This window comes from Geotrypetes seraphini, chromosome 1 (assembly GCF_902459505.1).
Source record: "Geotrypetes seraphini chromosome 1, aGeoSer1.1, whole genome shotgun sequence".
In the NCBI taxonomy this organism is placed as follows: domain Eukaryota; kingdom Metazoa; phylum Chordata; class Amphibia; order Gymnophiona; family Dermophiidae; genus Geotrypetes; species Geotrypetes seraphini.
The window spans coordinates 179,170,762-179,192,451 of NC_047084.1; the positions used below are offsets into that span (position 1 = coordinate 179,170,762).

General features: G+C 43.7%; 1 protein-coding gene across 9 annotated transcripts in view; it reads right to left on the reverse strand.

Moving 5' to 3' along the window:
* Nucleotides 1-21,690, reverse strand: part of NEK1 (NIMA related kinase 1) — a 312,305-nt gene that overhangs the window by 131,061 nt on the left and 159,554 nt on the right. For all 9 annotated transcript variants that reach the window (XM_033942264.1, XM_033942234.1, XM_033942215.1 and 6 more), the window contains 2 exons: nucleotides 21,094-21,177; nucleotides 7,512-7,589 (listed from right to left, as the gene is read on the reverse strand). In XM_033942264.1, the coding sequence (XP_033798155.1) occupies nucleotides 7,512-7,589; nucleotides 21,094-21,177 (162 nt within the window). The remainder of the gene's footprint in view (nucleotides 1-7,511; nucleotides 7,590-21,093; nucleotides 21,178-21,690) is intronic.

A 21,690-nucleotide genomic window follows, 5' to 3' on the forward strand; every position in this document is an offset into this window, starting at 1 on the left:
GTTCCTTTTTTTTTTTTTTTTTAATATTCTTTATTCATTTTGAAAACTTAGAGCAAGCGTACAGGAATATATTATTAGCAACAACAGTAACACTTGTAATTCTCATATAATTCTACAAATAAAAATAAAAATTATATCCCGTCCCACCCACCTTCTTTCAAATATTATAATCAATTATATCATAAATGTGCCATTCCTTTACACAGACGTGGAACTCCTGGCTGTTCTTTCTACAGAAGTAGCCAAGCAAATGAAAAAGCAACAGTCCTTATCACAACATATTGGTTCCAACCATCTCCTGAATTGATGGTTGCATAGCTGTCTCTGATCACAATAATCTTCCTGTACAATAAGTTGCCAAAACCTGAGACCTGTACCCGGGACAAATGAATACTGGTTGTGAGTGAGGAAAGGATTAAAGTAGTGAGAATGTCATCTAAGCAGATTTAAAACTGTATAGTGGTAGTGGTGCTACTGCTTGAAGAATGGTCCTTTGCTTTTTAATCTGTGACTTGTAGAGCTTGATGTTGATAAGCAGGGAGATATTGTTGAAAATGTGAGAGCTTTTGCATCAATGATTTGAGGTAAAATGTCATGTGAAAGTTATAGTTTAGAATCCTGGTGGTGAGCACAGAGAACTGGAACACGTCTTCCAAATTTGTCCAGAGTTCTTGCCTCTCATCCTGGAGGAGCACTGGCACAAGAATGGGTGCTGTCAACATGTTTCAGAGCTGTTTCTACTACTAAAGATTTATGTTGCAGCTGTGGCTTGTCAAATGTTGGAGTGTATTGTAGTCTGTATACAGTGTCCAGTATTTTAGGAGCTACATTGACTGAAAGGGGAGCAACCCAGTTTTCAATAAGAGCTTCTTTCATAAGTTTAACACAATATTTTGGCCAGTCTTCATAGTCCAGAGCTTCCATAAGTTCTACTCTGGGTTCGTGCTCAGCCTCCATATGGAGGAAGTTCCAAACCCATCTGCCTACTGAAATCTGTGAAGGATAAGCTTTCAGGTGGAGGCTATTCCATAAGATTCCTCTGCTGATATTTCGGCATCAGAAGTCTGTCTAGACAGGTCAGAGTCGAGGTCCTGAAGATGGTGGCATGAAGTGGTATGAAACGCCGAGCATCAAGGAGAATGGTGACATAATGGTTGATGTCTAGAGTGTTGAATGAGAAGAGGAACATTGAGACAAGGCTATGCCTGGAAGAGGCTATAGGTCTTAAAGGCAATCGACATTGAAGCGTCTAAGTTGAGTGCCCCGATGTAGATCGATGTGAAGAATCTTGTTTTGGAGGCGATTCTGGATGCTAGAATATTGCTGATTGTGAAGCAGATTCATGGTACGCTATGTCAGGCTGAGCTGAGGCCGAGGTCTCCTGCATTGTGGATAGCAGCGATTGTGACTGCAATATAGATACTAACTCTTGATGTAATAACACTCTGATCTGATCTTGGAGTGTAGGAGTCGGTACCAATGGAGCCAAAAGTACAGGATGATATCCTGTACTTGTCCTCGATGAATAGTTTTCAGTCTGTACATTCATGGTAATCATTCATTTTCATAATCAGCTGCAGAAGTACTACCAAGTGATTATATCAGTGAGAACATGACAACATAACTGGGCCTTTCCAAGTTTCCCTTCCATCTCTTGTTGATCAGGAAAGTTCCAACAAAAGATTAGGTTCTTATCTTTGCTATCTTCTTTTTTGTAAATCCACACTTTATTCCGGGACCAGTGAGTTGTTTCGGTCCATCCGTCAGGACTTTGTAGGAAGCCTCAAACTTCAGAGGCTTTAACCCCTCCCCCATACCTCATCACTGAGCATGCTTCTCATCGTATTTGTCATTAGAGAGAGAGAGGTACGGGGACACTCCCCAACAAGTAAGTATATTCTGCTTGCAATTATAAATGCAAAACAGCAACAAGGAAACATAATAAAATCAAGATATCAAACATCAGTAACCAGTATGACAATAACAGTGCTAGCAGTAGAAATAAAATGCACTGAGTAGGGAACCCCGCCCCCCCCCCCAAAAAAAAAAATCCCAAACCCAAAAACTGAGTGCTAACTCCATTCTGATGGCACTCTAATAAAAACTGGACAGAAAACAGAAATCCAGAGTGAATCAGCAAATATAGGGTGGGTTCCCTATACTTTATTCTGGGACCAGTGAGACATAGCAGAGCAGTCCCAAAAATTCAGAGTGGAACTGATGAGCCTGCTGCCAAGACAAAGGCACCAAACGCAGCATCCTGCTTGGCTGCCAACTCAATCCTGTGAAACTTGGGAGAAGGTGTGCTAGGAGGACCAGATAGCAGCTGTGCAAAACTCGTCTAGAGAAACAGCCGACGACTCTGCCTAAGAGAACGAAACACCTCAGGTTAAGTGTGCCCACACCTCAAGAGGGGGCTTCTTTCCATCCGCCATGTAAGCCACAGCAATGGCCATCTGAATTCAACTAAAAGCAGTGGCCTTCATAGCTGGTCTACCCCTGCGGGCAGGGCCTGCCAGAACAAACAGGTGATCAGAGAGGCGAAAATCACTGGAAACCTCCAGATACCGCAACCAAAGCCTACACATGTCCAAGGACCACAAAACCCGGTTCTGCTTCCTCGAACCAGAGGAAGCAATAGAAGGAAGCCAGACTTCCTGATTCACATGAAAAGTGGAACCACTTTTGGAAGAAAGGAAGGAACAGTATGCAGCATCACCGTGGAATCCGTAATATGCAGAAAAGGATCCCTGCAGGAGAGGGACCGAAGCTCTGAAACTCTATGGCCAGAGATAATCGCCACCAGGAAAACCAGATTGGCCACGAGACATCAGGGACTCCTGCTCCATAGGCTCATACGGAGAATGAGCCAGAGAGTTGAGAACCAGATTAAGGTTCAAGGTGGAACTATAAAAGCACAAGGGAGACCTAAGCAGCAGAGTGCCCCTTAGAAAATGAGCTACATCTGGATAAGCTGCCAAGGAGCTCTTCAAAAAATGGAGGGCCCCCACACGAAAAACCGGCAACTGACACCCAGAGCAAAGTTACTGCTAGGCCCTTCTGCCGGCCATCCTGGAAAGAACTCCAGGACCCGAGAAATGGAGGGGAAAAACTGTTCTATCTGACTCAGGGCGCACCAGGCTGGGAAACACCTCCAAGCCTTCACAAAGGCTACCACTATGGACTTCCTTGTGTTTTGAAGCAACATGGCAATTATGGCTGAGGGATAGCCCCAGCTAGTGAAGACCGCACACTCAAGAGCATGCCGCGAGACCAAAGCGGTCTGGATCCTGCAGAGAAGGTGGAAATGACAAGATAGCCGGAGCCCCTGATCCTGCTGGAGCAGAACCAATTCAGCATACCATGGCTGCCTTGGCCAATTGGGAGCCACAAGAACCACCGGATCTTCATGGGCTGCTATCCGCCTCAACAGATGCTCTATAATTGGCCATGGAGGAAAGAACTAGCAGAGGCTGAACCAGAGCATCCAGGACTTTGCTGCCTGCCTCGCGATTACAACTGAAGAATCAATAGGCTTTCTTGTAGACCACAGTCGCCATGAAGACAAACGTGGGGCACCTCCACTAATCGACTATGCAATTGAATGCCCTTTGAGAGAGTAACCACTCTCCGTGGTACAGCATCAGACGACTGAGAAAGTCTGCTTGAATGTTGTCCACTCCTGCCACATGCGCTGCAGACAGCGCTACAAGGTGTCTCTCCACTCACCAGAAGAGTAGCTGAGTTCCCACGCTCAGAGAGGGACTCTTTGTGTCCTCCTGTCGATGGACATAAGCCAATGCCGTGGCACTGACTGAGAATACACAAATGGCTCAATAACAGAGACGACCCTCAAAGTGAAGAGCAAGCCAAAGCATCTGAAGTTCCAGGCGCTTTATCAACCACTTGCACTCTGAGGGCGCCCACCGGCCCTGAACAGCGATGATTATGCGCACCACTTCCCAACCTTTGAGACTTGCCACCGTAGACAGAATCACCCAATCTGAGATCTGCAGGGGAAGACTCCTGGAAAGCGAGAGAGGTCTCAATCCCCATGCAAGACTGTATTGTGTCACAGTTGTCCAGGTCAGGTGTGCATGTAATGTGTCCTGCTGTAGAGTCCAGAGCGAAAGAAGGGCATCGTTGTCACCATGGTTCTCAGAACCTGGAGGTACTGCCATGCTATTGAGACCAGAGTAGTTAGAAGGTCCCTGAGAACCGGCTGTAACTTCTCCTGATGGAACACTTGCAGAAACACTGTGTTCTGGCCCATGTGAACTCGAGCTCCTATGCACTCCAAATCTGGCTAGAGGTGACACATCCTGAAGCAGAACACCCAGCCCAGGTGCTGAAAAAACTGTACCACCTGATGAACATCTCTGATGCCCCTTGGACAGCGAGAGAGCTCTGGTCTACCAGTATTCCAAGGTGCAAAAATGTTCTGCATGAGCCAACATCATTGCAAAATGGAAATGTTGCCCCAAGGCGTGAAACCGCAGAACTTTCCAGTGATCCAGAAAGTATAGGAATATGGGGATACACCTCCGTCAAATCCAGGGAGGTTGGGAACTCCCCCAGTGCCACTGAAGCTAACATTGAGCACACAGTCTCCAAGGGGAAGCAAGGCATTTTCAGCACCACACTGACTGCCCTGAGTATCAGAATTGGTCTCCAATTGCCGGATCCTTTCAGTGGAACGATGAAGTATATTGAGTATCTCCCAGAGTCCGATTCTCACAGTAGTCTGCAGACTGTGACCTGCACCCGAATCACCCTCTTGGGACAGTCATCAGGGGAATCAAGAAAACACTCCATCCGAGAAAAGAGAAACTCCATAAAATCTCTATGACCCAGTAGTCACAGGTAATGGCCCGCCATTCCACCAGAAAAGCCGATGTGCGGAGGAGACAGCAGCCTGGCATCAGAACTGTTTCTTTTTGGAAGCCACCAGTTGACTTGCAGTGGACTGCTGACGATGAGACCCATTGAAGCGTGGTCTGGCAGATGAGGAGAACCTTTGTCCCATGGAAGAGTCAGAGAACAGACGAGAACGCCTGAAGGGAGGAAAAGTAGAACGCCCAGAATCCTGGAAGGTGCCTTGGCCTGCAATCCTGCACAATGGCCATAAGATCGTCCAGACCCTGGCTGAACAAGAGCTATCCCTTAAAGGACTTTTTAGATGAATCTCCAGACCACTGCCGGATCCAAAGCAATCTGTGAGATAAAACAGAATGGGCACCAAGTTTGACGAAAACTGTGAACATGTTGTACAAAACATCAGCCATATAAACCACTCCGGAGATGAGAAAATCTGATTCGTGAAGCACCACATTGCCAGGATCATGTGGCACCCCTGAGCCACAAAATAGGAGGATAATGCCGCCTTAACACCAAGAGTGGCCAAATCAGACAGACTCTTAAGGACAAAATCCACAAGTCAGTCCTAAGCATCCTTCAGGACTACTCCCCCATCACTGGGGAGAGAAGTATGCTTGGGGAATCCACCTTCAGGGAAGTAAAGCACTGTTAAAGGCAACCGCCATGGGAGAAAGCCGTGCCATGACAAGCCCATTTCAAGAAACCCTCAGGAGCCTCCCAGAAAGCTGTAAGAATCCGAACGAGGTCAAGATGAACAGGAAGAGAGGCAGATTGTGGCATTTGGTCCCTCAAGAGAGAACATTCTTCAGTGACAATCTGTGCAGACTGCAACTGCAATTCCTGCAGAGATTGAGAGATTAAATCAACATGGTGTGCGTGCTGGAAAAAAATCTGTGCACAGGGGGATCTTCCCCAAATCAGGGGCTCCGCACAGGTTCGGATCCTGGAGATCTTCCAAATTCGCCACATCTGCAACTGCTGCAGCGCCTCCCGGTGAAAGCAGAGGCATGGAGAAGAGTCTTATAAGAGGACAGATCCATGCCCACTGGAGCAGTGATCCTTGTGACCGGTACAGAAGCCGGTGAAAGGGAAGAAGGCAAATACGTTTTAACTAAGTATGCCTGATAAAGCATATCCACAAATTCTGGGAAAACATATCCACTGCGGCAGCAGAAGATTTCTGCACATCAGTTTTGGACTGTGTGGAGGATTTTTGAAGTTTAATGACAGAGATGCACCTGTGTTTCACCAAAACGTTGCCAGCGCATTCCTCAGGGTCCCCTGACACTATTTTCGTGAGAGTCGGGTCAGAAGGCGCTTGAAGACCCTCCTAAGAGGTCAAATGGACCAAATCCGGGCAACCTGTGCACCCCTCGTGGGCTGCAGCGCATGTGGAACACAGCTGCGCATCCACCAGCCATCCACTGCAAATGAGGCTCGAATCCATGACTTCCTACCCTGAGGAGGTCATCTATGTGGTTTTCTTGCAAAAATGAAGCTGGCAAGTATAAAAAATAAACTTTAAAATCAAATCTGGAAAAATCCAAGATGACCACTGAGTGCCTGTTTTGACTAAAAATAGCCTGGGAAAACCACAGAGAAACTTCAAAAACAGAGATTTTAGGGGGGGGGCATAGGGCATGCAGGTAAACCATCTAAAAACCCCTTTTTAAAGATTCCCCCCAAATCTCTGATTCAATCTGTTAGCCTGTGCTCAAAGAAAACATGTGCTGACAGGAAACACTGCAGACAGCACTCACCGTGAAAGTGCTGAATGGAAACACGACGACTGCTCCACCGGCTGACCCTCATGGCTGGAGACCTCTGCCACTCTCAGACATGCTGCGTAGACACCTGGTGGAGGTACGCAGTCTGGCTCCAATCACGGTTGTGCCTCCACGGAACCGGTCAGACTGCACTCTACCCACTAGCGGATGAACCTGGGGTGAGCAAACTTCTAAGGGAATAGTTGGTCCCTGAGTCCCAATCTGAAGTGCAGGCTGTTCAGGTGGCTTACTGCCCAGCAGGGAATCCCCCAGAAGCAGACTTTTTCCAAAGGTCTGTGATCTCCTGCTGTCAAGGATATCCCCGCAGGGAACCTTCACAGCACGAGGGTGAAAACCGTGAACAAAAAAAAAAAATGCCACAAAATTAAACATGAGCAGAAAAGATAAGCTACTACAGCCTGGCTTGTAGGAAGGAAAATTGGTAAGAAGAGAAGCATACTCAGTGATGAGGTATGAGGGGGAGGGGTTATAGCATCTCAAGTTTGAGGCTTCCTACAAAGTCCTGACAGGTGGACAGAAATAACCCACTGGTCCTGGAATAAAGTGGGATTGTACAAGAAATCAGGTTTTCAAAATTAGTATGAACTGGGGTGAAGGCGCCTCAACCACAATAAAAATCTCTGGAAACAAAAATAAAGTCTTTTAACATATGTTAATTCAATTATTTTTGTGCAGACCCAAACACCAAAAGAACATTCTTAATTTTTACTCAGACTGAAGAATTTACTTAGTTATTGCTACAACCTTACCAAGTATATACAGAATGTGAAATAAATCATGTAAATTTGAAAAAAACAATTGTATCTCTGTCGATCTTAAGAAAACACCTGGTGGATTAAAATTTACCCTCAGTGCTTCTATCTTTTTTCGTCTCAGTTCAGCCTCATCACTTTCTTCCTGTTCACTAGAGCAATTATCCTCTCCCTGCAAACAAAAAGTGAACAAAGCATTGTTATTTTTTCCAAAAAAGATGAATATAATTTATGAAAATAAGCTTTGATATGATCTGAGGAAGTATACTATTTTTGACAATGCAAAACCAGAGAAGCGTCTTGAAGAGGTGGTGAGTGAGGATCTGCTAACAGGAAGAAAAACTCAATTGGAGTATCTTACCTGATGACATTCAAACTTGGGAAAAGGTAAACTTGGGCTTCAGCACGTTATTGTCCTTTTTTAGTTCAGTACTCTGCTTTTTAAGCAGTCAGTTTAAGCAATAGTGTAGACTTTAGGGTCTCTGTTAGGGTTTTATATAAAAAGTTTTTTAGTCTAGATTAGTATTTTAGGTTGTATTTCAGAGAATAAGATCAGATTAGGGCACAGATTGCAGTTGAAGAAAGCCTTTGTTTAGTGCAGTGGTTCCCTACCCTGTCCTGGAGGACCACCAGCCAGTCAGGTTTTGAGGATAACTCTAATGAATATGCATGGGGCAGATTTGAATGCCAGTTACCTCCATTATATGCAAATCTCTCTCATGCTTATTCATTAGGGCTATCCCAAAAACTCAACTGGCTAGTGGTCCTCCAAGATAGGGTTGGGAACCACTGATCTAGTGTTTAATTCCCTCCCCAGCTCCCACTCACCCCAAGCCTGATCTTTTGATTTATAAGCTGTTATGTCAATTAGGAACAAGGGCATTGCTTTGGTAAGATTTTTTTAATGCCTTTTCTTCTCTCTCTTTTTGGTTCATCAGGTACGAGTACTTTTGAAATCACAGTATAGCTGGGAAATATCATGACACCAAAACTGTTGCTCAGATTACTGTTTCTGTCTCTGTGCAGACAGAAAATGTTACCCAAGAAGAGGGAGTGGTTCCATGTGCAAGCTGTCTTCATCTTGAATCCCTTAAGAAAGAAGTAATGGAGATGAAAGAGGAGGTGTCAAGACTGAGTAGCATCTATGAGAATGAGAGGTACATCAATGAAATGCTTCATGAGGCATCAAAGATTTCCAGCAGTGGGGAAGAAAAGGCTGTGCTGAGGATACTGTGATTCCACCTGCCCTTGAACTGAAGAGCCGGTAAGCAGCCCTGGAATTGGAGAAGATGAGAGCATCCCAGGGAGAGGAAGAACCAAAGCTCAAAATTTCCAAAGCTGCTGGACCCGTGAGCACTAGGAGGTGTTAAGGTACTGGTGGTTGGTGATTCTCTTCTGAGGGGTAGAGAGGCGTCCATCTGAAGACCAGACATGCTGTGCTGGGAGGCATGCTGTCTGCCTGGTGCCAAAATCCAAGATGTTACAAATGACTATTATCTGATACTGCTCATCCATGTTGGCACTAATGATATTGCTAGGTATCCCTCCGAACATATCAAAAGTGACTTTGTGGCTCTGGGAGAGAAGGTGAAGCAGTCAGGTGTACAGGTGGTATTCTCGCTTATCTTCTCTGTCAAGGGTAAATGCCAGGACAGAGAAGCTTACATTCTGGAGATGAACGAGTGGCTGTGTGAATGGTATGGTCGAGAGCATTACTGCTTCCTGGACCACAGGATGATTTTCCAAGTGCTCCTGAGGAGGGATGGTGTTCATCAAAGAAGGGAAGAAATGTCTTCAGCAACAGACTGGCTAATCTACTGAAGAGGGTTTTAAACTAGAATGCTTTAGTTTCCAAGTTTATTTAGAATTTCTTATACCGCTTAATCATATTTCTAAGCGGTGTACAATAATAATAAAATTTGTACAACAATCAACAAATATGGAACAATGTTAAAAACATTACAATACTAGTAAAAACAAAGACTTACAATACCGACAGACTGAAAACAAGAGGAAAAAGGGGAGGAACTATAAAATGTAAAGAAAAGAAAACAAGTATAGGAGATACAAGAGGGTGGGGTAAGATTGCAGATAAACTGTGTGACAGCCCTTACAAGGACCATTATGAATCATAAGCATCAAGAAATAAAAATGTTTTAGTGCATGTGTTGGTGGGCCCTCTTCTGCTGCTACCCCACTAGCAGTTGGTGTACCCCAGGGTTCTGTCTTAGGACCTCGTCTCTTCTCTCTCTACACCTCTTCCCTCGGTGCCCTGATCTCCTCCCATGGTTTCCAGTATCACCTATATGCTGATGACTCCTAGAGCTACCTCTCTACACCTGAAATTTCACCTAAAGTCCAGGAAAAAGTCTCTGCTTGTTTGGCTGACATTGCTGCCTGGTTGTACTGCCATCATCTGAAACTAAATATGTCCAGCTCAGTCCCTCTTTCCTCCTAAATTCTCTGCTCCTCCTCCTCCTTTCTTCATCTCGGTTAATAATACTGTCATTGTTCCAGTCTCCTCTGCTTGCAACCTTGGAGTGGTCTTCGATTAAGACCTATCATTTTCCATGCATATCCAACAAGCTGCTAAGACCTGTCGCTTCTATCTTTTCACTATCACCAAAATTTGCCCCTTCCTCTTTCAGCACAGTACCTGGACTCTTGTCTAAGCTCTCTTAACCTCACGATTAGATTACTGTAATCTACTCTTAACTGGTATTCCTCAGTGTCGCCTCTCCCCCTTGCAATCTGTGCAAAACTCTGCTGCACGACTTATCTTCTACCAACCTCACTACGCTCATGTCACCCCTCTCCTTAAGTCACTTCACTGGCTCCCTATCTGTCATCGCATACAGTTCAAGATCTTATTGCTGACCTACAAGTGTGTTCATTCTGCTGCCCCTCAATATCTCTCCTTGCTTCTCTCTCCTTATACACCTCCCAGTGAACTCCATTCCTCAGTTAAGTCATTCTTAGCGTTACCCTTCTCCTCCATTGCCAATTCCAGACTTCATTCCTTTCATCAAGCTGCTCCTTATGCCTGGAATAAATTATCTGAGTTTGTCTGTCAAGCCCCTTCCCTTGTTTAAAAGCAGACTGAAAACCCACCTTTTTGATATAGCTTTCAAACCTTAACCCTACTCCTCTGCCCTCCAACCCAGCTTGCTGATTAACCGTTCCCCTTAACTGTATCCATGACATCCTGTCTGTCTGTCTTGCCTGTTTAGATTGTAAGCTCTTTCAAGCAGGGACTGTTTTCTTATTCTTTGTGACTGTGCAGCATTGCAGTAGCGCTATAGAAATAATTAATAGTAGTAGTAGTAGAATCTTTGAGGCAGGTTAATCAAAGCCCCCAGGTGAGTTATAAGACCTTAGGTAAGTAAATCACTAAATACCTTTACACAAATGGAAAAAGGGGACAATGTCTGAAAAGGGAAGGGAGAGAGGGAAAGGAAATGGGGACTTGCATATTGCTTTGTTGTGGATTTAGCTTTCAAAGCTGACATTCAAAGTGGTGGGCATTGGAGGATTGAGTGACTTGCTCAGGGTCACAAGGAGCAGTATTGGGATTTGATCTTACAACCTCTGGGTGCAGAGGCAGCAGCCCTACTAGTGAGCCACACCTTCCCCCTTGGAAAGCAACTTGCTTTCCAATCTTCCAATCAACCATTTCTCTCTCTTTCAATCTGTTCAAAATTCTGCTGCATGATTTATATTTCAACTGAGCTGCCATACTCACATTACCCCTTTCAAGTCACTTCATTGGCTCCCCATCCATTTCCGAATATAGTTCAAACTCCTCTTACTGACCGACAAGTGCATTCACTCTGCAGCCCCTCAATATCTCTCCTCACTTATTTCCCCCTATGCTCACCCTGTGAACTTCATTCATTGGTTAAGTCCCTCCTATCCATACCTTTCTCTTCCACTGCAAACTCCAGACTCTGTCCCATCTATCTTGCTGCACAGTATGCCTGGAACAGTCTGCCCGAGTCATTATGTTAGGCTCTGTCTCTAGCAATATTCAAACCCAAGCTAAAAACCCACTACTTCAAGGCTGCCTTCAACTCCTAACTCCCACTCACCATCCATCCTACCATTCTCTCTGCAAGAAACTCCCCAAACTCTATATTTTCTATCTGTCTGTCTTCTGAGCATGGACCATCTATTACATTGTAAGTGTACAGTGTGACCAGGTGCGCCTGGGCTCAGCAAGTGGCCTAACTAGGTAAGTTGGGGGAGGGTACAGGCACAAACAATATACCAGGCGAACTAAAATGCCAATACATTTATGAGGCTGAGGAAAGTAGACACCGAAATTCTGGGTCAGGGGTGAGTGCACACACTTTTGAGTCGAGAGTAGGGTCACATCATATTTATGGGTCACATTGTAATTCCGGGTCTAGGGGGAGTACACACTGTAGTTCTGGGTATATGGGGAGTACACATTGTGGTTCTGAGCCTCAGGAAAGCACAAATAACACAAACAATGCTAAAGGTGTTCAAATAGCTCAAACAGGAATAGCCCCACTGAGATGTAACAAAAATATAACATGGAGGGCTATGTACGTCAACGCACACAGTTTAGGAAACAAGATCCTGGAATTGGAAACAGAAATAAGGAATGCCGACCTGGATGTGGTGGCGATATCCGAAACCTGGCTCACAGACTCCCATGGGTGGGACATGGTCATACCGGGTTACAACTTGCTTCGCCGGGACAGAGAGGGTAGGATGGGAGGGGGTGTAGCACTATATACTAAAGACGACATTAAGGTTACGAGAATCTCAGATGTCCAGTATACTGGGGAATCCCTTTGGGTTAATTTGGCCAGAGGGAAGGACAAATGCTTGTATCTTGGCGTAATTTACAGACCCCCAAGACAACAGGATGACCTGGATATGGAAATAATCGAAGATATAGAAAATATCACCTTGCGTGGGGACACAGTATTGCTAGGTGACTTCAACATGCCTGATGTGGATTGGGTTACACTTACCTCTGCTTCCGGCAGCAGCAGGAGGCTATTAAACTCTATGAAAGGAGCAAGCCTCAGGCAACTGGTGTTGGAACCGACAAGGGATCAGGCAATACTGGACCTGATACTTACCAATGGAGAAAGTGTCACAGAGGTCTCGGTGGGCGACACATTGGCCTCCAGTGACCACAACATGGTATGGTTTAATATCAGGAAAGGTTTCACTAAATCTACTACACTAACCAAAGTCCTCAAATTCAAGGAAACAAATTTCAAAGAAATGGGAGACTTCGTTCACCAGGCGCTACAAAGCCAAGAAGAAACCGATAACGTGGAAGACATGTGGTCGACTTTGAAAGCAACCATACAAGAAGCAACAAACCGCTATGTAAAATCAGTAAGTAAACGGCGAAGGAACAATAAGCCACAGTGGTTTACTGCGGAGATCTCAGACCTGATCAAGGAGAAGAAAAAAGCATTCATCTCTTACAAACAATCGGGGAAGCAGGACTCTAGAGCAGACTACCTGGCCAAATCAAAAGCCGTCAAAACAGCAGTCAGGGAGGCTAAATTCCTCATGGAGGAGTCTCTAGCAAAGAACATCCAGAAGGGAGATAAATCCTTCTTCAGGTATATCGGTGATAGAAGAAAAAACTCAGGCGGGATTGTACGTCTTAGGAAACCAGACGGAGACTATGTGGAAAAGGATTCGGAAAAAGCCCAACTATTAAATGAATACTTCTGCTCAGTCTTCACCCGAGAAGCGCCAGGGCTCGGCCCTCAGCTACAGACAAGGGTTGGCTCAGTTGACCCGTTTAGTAACTTTGAGTTTACGCCCAGCAGTGTCTACGGTGAGCTGTCAAGGCTCAAGGTTAACAAAGCAATGGGGCCGGACAACTTGCACCCCAGGGTGCTTAGGGAGCTGAGTGATGTCTTGGCGGAGCCACTGTCCGCGCTCTTCAACCTCTCCCTTAGTACAGGCAGCGTCCCGTTGGACTGGAGGACGGCTAACGTCATTCCACTCCACAAGAAAGGCTCCAAGATGGAGACAGCAAACTACAGACCAGTGAGTCTAACATCGATAGTGAGCAAACTAATGGAAACTCTAATCAAACACCAATTAGATAAGTTCCTGGATGAGGAGAATCTAAGGGATCCCCGACAACATGGATTTACTAAGGGGAGATCCTGCCAATCCAACCTGATTAGCTTCTTTGACTGGGTGACGGGGAAGCTGGATATTGGGGAGTCCCTGGACATCGTGTACCTGGACTTTAGCAAAGCATTCGATAGTGTACCGCACCGCAGGTTACTGAGCAAGATGAGTTCTATAGGATTAGGTAACACATTGACGAAATGGGTTGGGAGCTGGCTTGGAGGTAGGCTCCAAAGGGTGGTGGTGAATGGCACCCCCTCCGAAATGACGGAGGTGATTAGTGGAGTACCACAGGGCTCAGTCTTGGGCCCAATCCTATTCAACATCTTTATAAGAGACTTGGCAGAAGGGCTACGAGGTAAAATAACATTATTCGCCGATGACGCCAAACTGAGTAATGTAGTGGGCAAATGCACAACAGACGAAGATTCAGTGCCCGACAACATGATGCACGACCTACTCCTACTGGAGCGATGGTCTAGGACATGGCAACTCAACTTCAATGCCAAAAAATGCAAAGTTATGCACCTGGGCAGCCAGAATCCATGCAAGTCTTATACCCTTAATGGCGAGATCCTAGCAAAAACGGTAGCAGAACGAGACTTGGGGGTAATCGTCAGTGAGGACATGAAGTCTGCCAATCAAGTGGAGCAGGCTTCGTCCAAGGCAAGACAAATCATGGGCTGCATACGAAGGGGTTTCGTCAGTCGTAAGGCGGACGTCATTATGCCATTGTATAGATCCATGGTGAGGCCCCACCTGGAATACTGTGTGCAATTCTGGAGGCCGCATTATCGCAAAGATGTGCTGAGACTGGAGTCGGTGCAAAGAATGGCCACCCGGATGGTCTCGGGACTCAAGGATCTACCATACGAAAAACGGCTTGACAAATTACAGCTATACTCGCTCGAGGAGCGCAGAGAGAGGGGGGACATGATCGAGACGTTCAAGTATCTTACGGGCCGCATCGAGGCGGAGGAAGATATCTTCTTTTTCAAGGGTCCCACGACAACAAGAGGGCATCCATTGAAAATCAGGGGCGGGAAACTACGAGGTGATACCAGGAAATTCTTTTTCACTGAAAGGGTGGTTGATCGCTGGAATAGTCTGCCACTGCAGGTGATTGAGGCCAGCAGCGTGCCTGATTTTAAGGCAAAATGGGATCGGCACATGGGATCTATTCACAGGGCAAAGGTAGGGGAGGGACATTAAGGTGGGCAGACTGGATGGGCCGTGGGCCCTTATCTGCCGTCTATTTCTATGTTTCTATGTTTCTATGTAACCCAGTGTACACCAACTTCGACAGAGCGGTTTGTGAGGTCATTTTGGTAGCTTGGTATTGCCCTAATAAAGAGTTCAAAAATGTGGTGCAATTTTCTTGGGTAATATTTATTGTTTCATCTTCATAAACAAACTTCAAAAATAATTCTCAGGTTTGTATCACCTTTTGCTCAAGTCCTGCATGCACAAACCAAACAAACAATTAAAGTTCAAGCCAAAAAATGCCAAAATACAAAAGCCTTATTTTAACAAAAATGAAAGGTTTTCTTCTGCCAGGCAAAACTCCCTTGGGGTTAGGCTTAATGCCCCAAGGGTGGGATCCTCTCCAAATAGTTTCCCCTCCCAAAATCCCAAACAAAATGGCTGCCTGTGGCTTGTAATTTAAAGTTCAAATAAAAACTTCACTCTCTCAATAATCTTGAGCCAACTTCCTTTCATGCAACCTCTTTTATCAGTGGCCTTCAGCTTACTTCCATGCCTTCTAGGCTAGGCAAATCAGTTCCCTCCGTCTCCGTGTCAGAGGAACTTTCACTATCAGCCATTTCAAAATCTGGCACAAAAACAGCATTATCATTAGCATTGCTCTCTTCCTCATAAACTTCTACCTTAGTTTGCTGCCATGGTGAGGACTGCTGTTTTTTGGCTCTCATAGGCTGTAGTGTGCTGCCTTCCTTCTGCTTTATGGCTTTGGGTTGCTGGAGCTAGAACTGGAGCTGCGTGAAAGTTACTCCCTTTTCTTTCACTGCAGTGAGCTGATTACCCCTTATGACAGGTGTGCTAGAGTAGCCTGCCCTCTGAAGCCTTCTAATCTGGCCTGAACCAGTATCAGCCTGATTGGGTGTGGCTTGTATTCTAACCATACTTTTCCCCTTCTATGGCCATGTGGCTGCTGGGACATGTAGTCTTCCTGGCTGTTTCCTTACAGTTAGCTTTAGGCATGGCTTGAGGAGGTTTAACTATGGGAAGGCTTGGCTTATGAATATTCCTAGGGGCTGCTTTGGGAGTTAAATTAGCAAGTTTAGGAATACTTTTAATGTTTTTAACTTTACCTTCCTCTTTTGGCAAGGCTTCCTCACTAGGACCTTTCAGCACTATAGAAATGATAAATAGTACAGTGGTGCCTCACACAACGAACTTAATTCGTTCCAGGAGCAAGTTTGTTATGCGAAAAGTTCGTTATGTGAAACGCGTTTTCCCATAACAATACATGTTAAAAAAAATAATTCGTTCTGCAGCATAAAATATGCTAAGATGACATAAAAAAAGATAAATTTGTCAAAATGGTGAAAATGGTGGTCTTGCTGAGGCCAAACTCTTTGATGAGGTCACACTGTTTTACCCCACATTCACTCCTTCTAATTATTTCCCGTTTCATTTCAACAGAAATCACCTTCCTGCTTCATGATATATAAAAAATATTGAGTTTATCTTAAAAGGACGACTGTATACAGTGAGAGAGGGCAGTTAAGTGCAGTGCCTGCGCGGAAGGATGCAATACATTGGCAGCTCGGGCGACTTCGTTGTGTGAAACGAAGTTCGTTGTGTGAAACGAAGTTCGTTGTATGAATCAAGACATGAAGTTCGTTGTGTGAAACGAAGTTCGTTGTATGAATCAAGACATGAAGTTCGTTGTGTGCAGCGTTCGCTGTGCGAGGCGTTCGTTGTGTGAGGCACCACTGTAATAGAAAACAGTATATATTAATGCTTGAAATATGCTAGATCTAGAAACTGTGATGGAAGAGGCTGAGTTGGATTTAGTGACAATCACAGAGATGTGGTTCACGGAGAACCATGATTAGAATATAGTTATAAAAAGCTATAATCTGTTCAGAAAAACAGGGTAGGAAGAAAAGGAGGTGGAGTAGTGTTATATGTTGTTGAGAGCTCTGAGGTCCAATATCAGGCGAAGGCCCCCATCTTTTTTGGGATGAGGAAATATTGGGAATAAAATCCCGTGTTCTGCTGATCCAAAAAAACCTTCTCAATGGCATTGAGAAGAAGTGGAGATTCGACTTCCTGGAGAAGAAGAGAGGACTACAGAGGGTTGGAAGGATGATCTGGAGGAATATTGAGGAAAAGAAGAGAATATCCTTCTCGAATGATATTGAGAACCCAGAGATCGGAGATGATTAGCTGCCGACAATGATGGTAATGAGTTAAATGACCTCCAATGGGGAGAGGAAGAGGTAGAGTTGTCTTGATTGAAATTATGCTCTTGAGTAGCTGGTCAAAAAGGCTGATTTGACTTGGGAGCAGTAGAAATCTGAGGCTTTTGAGGATGCTGTTGACGCTGTTTTTTCTGCTGCGGCTTGGAAAGAGGTGTAGATTTTGGTGTATGACGCCTCTAATATGAAGAAAATGGTTTGAAAGATTTGGAGGCAGAGGATTTAGATTTTAGGCGTGAGTAGTGAATTAAAAGACTTTTCATGCTCTGAAAGTTTTTTAGTTGCATTTTCAATAGTGTCCCCAAAAAGCTCATCTCCAAGGCAGGGTTATATTAGTTAAGCGATCCTGGAGATTAGCGCCCATATCCACTATCCTTAGCCTCCTCATGGCCACAGATATTGCAGAAACTCAAGAAGACAGCTCAAAGGCATCGTATGCAGATTGCACTATATGCTGCCTGAGTTGAGTGAGAGTATTAAACATGTGCTGGAACTTTGTCTTCCTATGAGATGGAAGATACTTGTAATAGTTTGGCATTTGTTTTATCCAATGTTTAAGATAACAGGTAAAATCAAAATTGTAATTGATGACTCTGTTAGCCAGCATGGAATTTTGGTAAAGACGTCTCCCAAATCTGTCCATCATTCGACCTTCTCATCCTGGAGGAACTGTGGCGTAGACTTTAGAACAGTGGTCTCAAACTCAAATCCTTTGCCGGGCCACATTTTGGATTTGTAGGTACTTGGAGGGCCACAGAAAAAATAGTTAATGTCTTATTAAAGATATGACAATTCTGGATGAGGTAAAACTCTTTATAGTTTATAAATCTTTCCTTTTGGCTAAGTCTTAATAATAATAATGTAATTTATAGCTAAAGAGACATATGATCAAAAAAATTTTATTTTACTTTTGTGATTATGATAAACATACAGAGGGCCTCAAAATAGTACCTGGTGGGCCGCAAGTGGCCCCTGAGCCGCGAGTTTGAGACCACTGCTTTAGAAGGAGCAGATTTCTTGAGAGTGGATTCAATCACGAGAGATTGATGTGAAAGTTGAGGCTTATCAAAACCAGGAATGGGAATGATTTTGTATTGAGAATCCAGTTTCCTAGGAGCAGCTGGAACAGAATAAGGAGACTCCCAATTTTTACGGAGAGTTTCTTTCAGGATACCATGCAAAGGAAGCTTGAGAAGCTCCTTAGGAGGATGTTTGTAGTCCATAGTTTCCAAAAACTCCTCTGAATACTTGGAGTCTACTTCTAATTTCACAGCCATGTCTTTATTCATCTGCCTGATAAATTGAGTAAATGAGAAGGAGAAGTTTCTCTGTGAGAAGTAGTATGAGGAGAATACTCTGCCTGAGAATCAGAAGCCTCTATAGAAGATGGAGATGCACCCTGGTTTGAATCCAGACGAAGATCTGAATCTAATGGAATTGAAGGAGAATGGTACCAATGTTTGATTTAGTACCGGTCCAATGGAGTAGGTGAGACAGACTTCTTATGCTTCTCTGAACGTTTGGGAGAAATATATCTGGACTTCGAAGAATGCTTGCCAGACTTAGTGGAAGTAAGACGTGGAGACAAATGCCTGGAATGACTAGAACTAGTCTCAGAAGAATGAGGTTTCTTGTGCTGATGCCTTGGAGAAGGAGATCGATGTTTTGAAGTGCGATGCTTTGTAGGAGATCAGTACCTTGAAGAATGATGTCGAGAAGAATGACTCAATGACGATGACCAGTGTAGAGATTGACACGGTACAGATGAGGCAGTGGTGGTACCTGCATTTTGCATGGGGCGACACTCAGGCTGGGCCAGTACCAGAGGAGCCGACATGGGGATGACAAGTTGGAACATATCGCCAAACTCCAAAAAGAGAGCATCGAGCTTCTCTTTAAAAGTCTGCACCGACACCTGTGGCTTGGACGCCGGTATCAACGGTGCCGCGGCTCGCTCTGGAGAGGATGACATGGATGAAGATGCACCCCTTGAAGTTGAAGTGAGCCACATTAATGGTCTCTGCTTGGCCGGTACAACTAGACTCGATACCTTAGTGGCCTGAGACACCATCTGGGAAGCTGGTGACTTCTTAGCTATAGCCTGTGACACCGACATGGAAGCTGGTACCTCAGACGATGGCGATGCTTTAAGAAAGAAACCTTTTCTTGTTTAGTTTTTTTTTTTAAAAGATGAATAAAGACCAGTAAACGCACAAGCGGGAAGGCAAAATAAAATGGAGACCATTTCACACACGACTTTGTAGCTCCGCGGAAAAGTAAGAACTGAGAAGCCACATGCCTACGTCGGGCGGGAAGGCACTCGCACATGCGTGGTGCGGTCAGTCGTGAACTTTCTAAAGTTCTTAAAGTGCAAGAGTGCTTTAGCAACTGTCCATACCGGGGCTCCATGGATGACATTATCCATATGTGAGAATATCTGCCTGCTTGTCCTGGGATAATGCATGTTATCAATCCCAAAAATAAGCAGTAGCTTTCCCCATGTCCATCTTAATAGCAGATTGTAGACTTTTCCTCGAGGAACTTGTCTAAACCTTTTGTAAACCCAGATATGCTAACTGCTTTTACCACATCCTCTGTTAACAAATTCCAGAGCTTAACTGTTCGTTGAGTGAAAAAATATTTTCTCCTATTTGTTTTAAAAATATTACCGTGTAACTTCTTGGAGTGTCTCCTAGACTTTGTACTTTTTAAAAGAGTAAAAAAACGATTCACTTCTACCCATTCAACTCCACTTAGGTTTTTGTAAATCTCTATCATATCGTCTTTTACGTGCTGAAGAGCCCTAACTTCTCAAGCAGCTTGTTTCTCCTCATATTAGAAAAATTCCACCTTTCTTTGACCCTTTTCATATTCTACTATTCAGAGCCATAGAGAGACATTATAATATTCTTTATTTTCTATCCCTTTCCTAATAATTTCATACATATTATGCAATATTACACATACAGTAACAAAGTAAATGATGGCAGATAAAAACCCACATGGTCCATTCAGTCTGCCCAACAAAGTGGCCACACTTTTCACTTTGTGCAGGCCCCAGTCACCCATGTTTAAGCACTGGTTATTAAGTTTCCATGCTTAAGCACTGGTTATTAAGTCTCCACCATGCCAACTATAGAGGTAACTAAACATGATGGAATATAACCATATATCATTCCAAAGTATTTTTTTAAATTTAATCATTTTATTGAAAATTTTGCAAATTTACAAACCAAAATATCCATGAAAGATATTACTAAACTAAGATACCAGATGGTGTTAATTCACACAGAAAAAACAGAAGTAACAAACAATGAAGGTCTAGGACAGGATATAAATCTAAATAAATAAATAATGTTACTATTTGAATAATTTTTTATTTTTTCTCTTCTCTAACCTTTTTTTTTTTCTTTCCTAGTTTCCATACCCATGAAGGAACACAGTGCCACCAACAGGCAATATGTTCCTCTTTTGGAAGGACTACAAACTCAATGATCAGCTTCCATCTATAATTTTACTTCTGCAGTGAGTTGGAGCACCCTCTTTATCTAACCCATCAATTGCCTCCTGCACTTTTGGGACACTGTCAATCACCACCAATGCTAGGATCTAATTTTTCCCTATTTTATATTTCTCCAGCTCATTTCAGTTACAGCAACTGCTATCATTTGTTGGATGGTGAAAAGATAGGGAAGCTATAAACTACTCAGCCAAGTCTTTCAAAGATATCTTGTCTGTGGAAATTGAACTTGGATCCCCTGCATGAGGTAGGGCTGACTTTGCAGTGACAGCACAGCCAGTGAAAAACTGAAATGATCTTGTAAATTCATCTGATGAAAAGAAATTCTCTGTGTATGGCCCTTCCGTGGCTGATTTCCCCTATAAGAGGTTCTATCAGAAAAGAAAAAGATGCAGACTTCAAATAGTTGTTTCCTGAAAACAAAAGCAGGTTTTTTGCTGGTTTTTGTTTCATAATTCTCAAGTTGATCCAGTAAAAGCTAAGGTGTATGTCAGTTTTTGAAAAAAATCCACATTCTGACTTGAGAATAGACAGCACTTCATAGAATTTTACAGATAACAGAGCTAACTTACTTTTTCTCCCCGAAGCTTGGCTTTAATCTCCTGCCGTTCATTAAAATTTTGAAGTCTTATTTGTCTTAACCTAGCCAAGTACTCCTACAAAAAAAAATAAACAAACAACCCCCAGGTCATATCTCAATCAATTAGCCAGCATTTTTTTTAAAGTAAAAAGGCAAAAGAAACTTGGTTTAAATTTTATCACTATTACAGACACTGAAGATAGATTTCATAGGATTACATGAAAAGGTTTATTAATGGCAAATGAATTGTAATTTTCCTAAAAATGAAGCCTTCTTTTATTAAAAGAGAAAATTTCAATTTTAAATAGAGACAGTTCAAGTATTTGCACCAGAAACTGTTACATTAGCTTGAAGGGTTTACCTTTCCTTCTTTTCTAAGAATTTCTTTTTGTACAAAAATGAAGACATGGTGGGAGGGAGAACGAGCAAGCGAGCAACTGAGCACGCACACGCCTTGCAAAAACAGCAGGAGTATTGCCTTAAGGGATACCATAGCAGCAAAGCATTAAGAGCAGCCATGTTAATAGCTCTTTTGAAATCTATAGGGAAAACTCTTCACAGTTTTTATTTGCAATTCCAATTTTTTTTA